Source organism: Capsicum annuum, unplaced genomic scaffold (genome assembly GCF_002878395.1).
Source record: "Capsicum annuum cultivar UCD-10X-F1 unplaced genomic scaffold, UCD10Xv1.1 ctg5053, whole genome shotgun sequence".
In the NCBI taxonomy this organism is placed as follows: domain Eukaryota; kingdom Viridiplantae; phylum Streptophyta; class Magnoliopsida; order Solanales; family Solanaceae; genus Capsicum; species Capsicum annuum.
Window position 1 is genome coordinate 1 of NW_025858407.1, and position 4,445 is coordinate 4,445.

The window sequence follows — 4,445 nt, forward strand, 5'->3', positions numbered from 1 at the left end:
AAATTTATGGTTAACAAATATATAAAATTAATAATAATTTTGTTTTTATCAAACTAATAAGATTTAATTGCGGTAAAAATAAGTTAATATTGACAATTAATTTAATAAATAATATATGCAAAGTTCCGTAATTGATATACATATATTGATTAAAAAAAACAATGAACATTGACTACTACTTTAGCCATAAACATATTTGAAATTTACAACTTTAAATTTAAGGAAACTTTAGTCTATATATTATGATCATAAAATTTAATCTAATTAAGTGAAATTAATTAGTTGATTGTATAGTCTTATTAAAATTATATCGTACTTTATTTATTTAATGGAAATATATATCATATATTAACTGATTTTGTACAATCTACTATGATCTTATTAATTCAAATGAAACAATTTTTAAATGGTAAGTTTAGACTATAAAAAGAAAGGAGATTACTGTATGACTTTAGTATTATTCTCTATTAAAAAAAGATGTGGAGATAAAAGAAATACAATATTCCAATATTTTTGGGTTATTTAATTAATTTATCACGTTTCAAAATATTGTTTATATCAATTCGGTGATGTTTATATGGAAAAGTTGAATTTTGAAAAAATAAATATCTTAAATTTCATAATTTAAATTAATTTGTGTGCTAATTTGAAAAAGTTAATTTATAGTTTAAATTTTATTTCTATTATATGGAAAATTTGACCTCATATGACTATTTATAGCCATTGAATAACACAAAATATTTGTTACACTTTTCTTCTCTCTCTCTCTAATGGGTATTTCTCAAGTTTTTTCATTATGAGTATGTAAATATTCACTTGCCATATTTCTGGATCCTTGTAAATATTCACTTGCCATATACAGATCCTTGTAAATATTTACTTGCAATTTACAGATACTTGTTAGTTGTATATATGCATTGTACGATGATGAATGAAAGACACAGAAAAAAAAAGTTTTCTCCATTGTAGTCTTTTGCTGTTTTTACATTTCAAGAAAAAATGACAAGAATCCTACAGATTCTGACAACCTTTTGCCGGCTCTTACTCTTTCAACTCTTTGATTCAGTAATTTCTCTTTTTTTTTTTAATTATTTACCATGATTATTTGTTTGATCAGAAGGATTTGATAAGTTCTTTGAATTGTTCTTGTGCTATTTGTTTGTGGGGTATTTTATTAATTTTCAGTAGAAGACTAATAGTAAATAGTTTAGCGTCATGTCTCTTCTAGTAGTAGTATTAGTATATATTTTTGTTTTCTACTTGTTGTATCGTATACCTCTGTTTTATTACCTGCTACTGTTGTTAATATCCTCGTGTTTTTGCTTTCCTTGCCGAGGATTTATGGGAAACAAATTTTCTACTTGCCAAGGTAGGGGTTACGTATGTTGTTGTTGAAGAAGAAGCATGTAGAAAGAGAGATGTTTTGCTTTGTCTCATAAGTATTTAGTTGCTTGCATTATTTTCATGAATGGATAATGATTTGTGAGTGGCTGTTTATGAGTGTTTTGCTTTGTCCTTTGAAATCTCATGGACACTAGCTTGATTCATGTACAGTCTCCATACATAGAGATGATGAAGAACAACTTCTTCTTTTTTCGATCATCAACTAATAATGCAAACAAGACCCCTTCACCACCATTAAAGTCCAAGGAAGTTTCTTTTTGGAGGAGTGTTTCATTGTCAGTGGGTCAGGAAAAAATAATTTCACGGATCTGAGCAAATCTCCCCATGGTCATAGTAAGAAAGTTCATCCTAAGAAATCTGGTCGTGATTCAAGCCGGTATGCATATCATTTTGCTGTAGCTTCCTTTTTCACACTTAAACTGATGTTTTAATTTGCATTTTCTTGTCCAAAGTAATGACAAATGTTTGTTCACGGCAGAGACCTTAGCGTTCCAGTGTTGATTCGGACTATTAGAAGATTGACAAAGGACAAGGTACAAATGGCTTCTGAAGTTTCAAGCATGCTATGGAATCAAGTTGCTGAAAGGGCTTCTGCTAAGGAAGAAGCCAGCATATTACAGGCAGAACTAGATTCACGGACACTAAGATTGGAGACAGAAAAGAATGAGTTACAATCAGTACTGGAAAAGGAGTTGGATATAAGATCCAGCGATTGGTCTCTAAAACTTGAGAAATACCAAATTGAACAACATAGACTCCGTGAAAGGGCGAGTGAGCTTGCAGAGCAGAATGTCTCTCTACAAAGAGAAGTCTCTTCATTTAATGAGAAGAAAGTAGATAATAGAATCAAGATGTCATTTTCGGAGAAACACCTTGAAGATTTGTCTAAGAGAATAGAGCAAGTGTCAGAGGAGAATAAAAATCTAAGGCAGCAGCTCACTCAGTTACAAGTGGAATATAGAGTAGCTCAAGACAATAGAGATTATGTCCGGGAAAACTACAAGGAAAAGGTTAAAGAGCTTAAATCGGAGACTTTGCTGACAACTATGCTAAGGGAGAAGCTCTATTCCGAGGAGATGGACATAAAGCAACTTCAGGCTGATCTAGCCGCAATAGTTAGAGGTAACGACATCCTCAAATGTGAAGTGCAAAATGCGCTGGACTCTCTTTCTTATGCCACACCCAAGTTGAAATATATCGAGCTTCAGGTAAGCAGGCAATGTTAAGATCTCGTTGCAACAGAATAGTTTTTATTTTTCAACTTTGGATACCTCGTCTTCATATATGATAGCCTGTTCGCATGTTACTCTCTGTGCATTAGCTTTCTACTTCTGTTTGATTTTAGGTTCATCTTTGTTCCATCTGAAGTTCACGGTTTTCTTTATGAACTTGTATACATGAGTTACTGGCATGTAGTAGTCTTCTGTGAAATATCTGATCGCCTTAATGTGTAATAACTTGAACCAACCAAGAACATGATAAAATTTGTGATATCCTCAAACCCATTTATCTGATTGTGCTCTGATGTGGTAAAGTTACCCGAAGGGGTTTCGGTAAGTTTGCTCATTCATCTGACTTAATTCTTTGACAAGCTCACGAGTTCTCTACTGTGAATTTTAACAGTTAAAAAGGATTCATGATTTGGTTGAACTTCTAGGCTATGAGTTTGTTTTGAATTTCTGATGAAATGTTAAAGGTGATCTTTGTATCTTTCTTGTTTTTCATGGTTTACGGTTGATTCTGGCAGGTGCTAAAAAAGGACGAAAATATCAACCAGCTCACAAATGATTTGCAAGAATGCATGAAGGAACTTGGCGTTGTGAAGGCGATACCACCAAAAGTGTTTCAGGAGAAGGATTTCATGTGGGAGGAAATTAAGAGCTACAGTGAGATGAACATGCTATTTAATTATGAGATCAACATGTTGAAAAGGAAGGTAGATGCCCTCGACAAAGACTTTCTTATGAGAGAGGGTCAAATCACAATCTTGAGAGACTCGATAGGCAAACCTTTCGACCTTCTTGCAAGTCCTGATTCTCTGTTGGAGTGATGGATGCTAAATGGTCAAACTACAATTCATATTTTGTTCATTAACTATAGTGTTCATACTTCTCGTATACTTACTGGTTTTACTCTTGTTCTTTCCCCCCTTTGATACTTGTTAAATAGAAAGTTTGCTTCTTTCTTTTGCAACCTTTTTGAATTTCCAATTGTAAACATTTCTTTTACTTGCTGGTGATCAAGACAGTGAACTTCTTTTGCTTCATTTGGATTTGTAAGTATTGGCTGTTTTTTGTCTTATGAAGTATTTAGTGAGGATTGGTGCTACCATTTTCTTCTCTTCTATGAGGTAGAGGTATGGTTTGCATATATTCTGCCCGAATATACATCGGGTATGTTGTTTCTGTTGTATGGAGATCGTATGTATAATAACAATCATATATTTGATGTCGGGTCATCCACACTTTCATTCCTTGCAGGGGAAAGCTCATTAAGCTTACTGAGTTAACTTCTTATTGATGTATTCTTTCACTAAGGTTGTCACTGGGTAGCTACAAAAAGCACTTGTCTAATTGGGCAGTTCATGTTCAGTTTGTGCATATATTAAGTAGCGTCCAAATTTTTAACCATATAACTTTACCTCAAAATGGTGCATGGACCAGAGCTCCTCTTAAATCTGGTCGGTTGACAGACTTTTCCATTTGATCTGCAATCAAATTCCTGCTTTGTCTCAGTACATTTGATTCTGTTGTGCTCACATTTGATTCTGTTGTGCTCATTCACACATGGTTTATGCCAAGTATGTAAGACACATACAAAAGCCTCTAGTTTCATCTTCTTTATATAGTTTTAAACTTCATTTGACTTGCTATGAGGGATTTCCACCCTACCCTCTGATCATTCTTTCAGATACCCTCTTTCTTTTGCCTCCACTATGTTTTAAATTTTCCTTCCAGTACCTGATGCTTCACCTGCCACATTAAATGTTGTTTGCACATTTTTAAACTATGCATTGCGTTCAATTTCAAAAAACGAAAAAA

At 33.2% G+C, this 4,445-nt stretch overlaps 1 protein-coding gene across 1 annotated transcript; it reads left to right on the forward strand.

Moving 5' to 3' along the window:
* Positions 1 to 1,865: 1,865 nt before the first annotated feature.
* Positions 1,866 to 3,454, forward strand: LOC124892777 (putative WEB family protein At1g65010, chloroplastic). The gene is made up of 2 exons (XM_047403984.1): positions 1,866 to 2,612; positions 3,152 to 3,454. Exons 1-2 carry the CDS (start codon positions 1,866 to 1,868, stop codon positions 3,452 to 3,454), a joined length of 1,050 nt encoding a protein of 349 aa, XP_047259940.1.
* Positions 3,455 to 4,445: the final 991 nt, after the last annotated feature.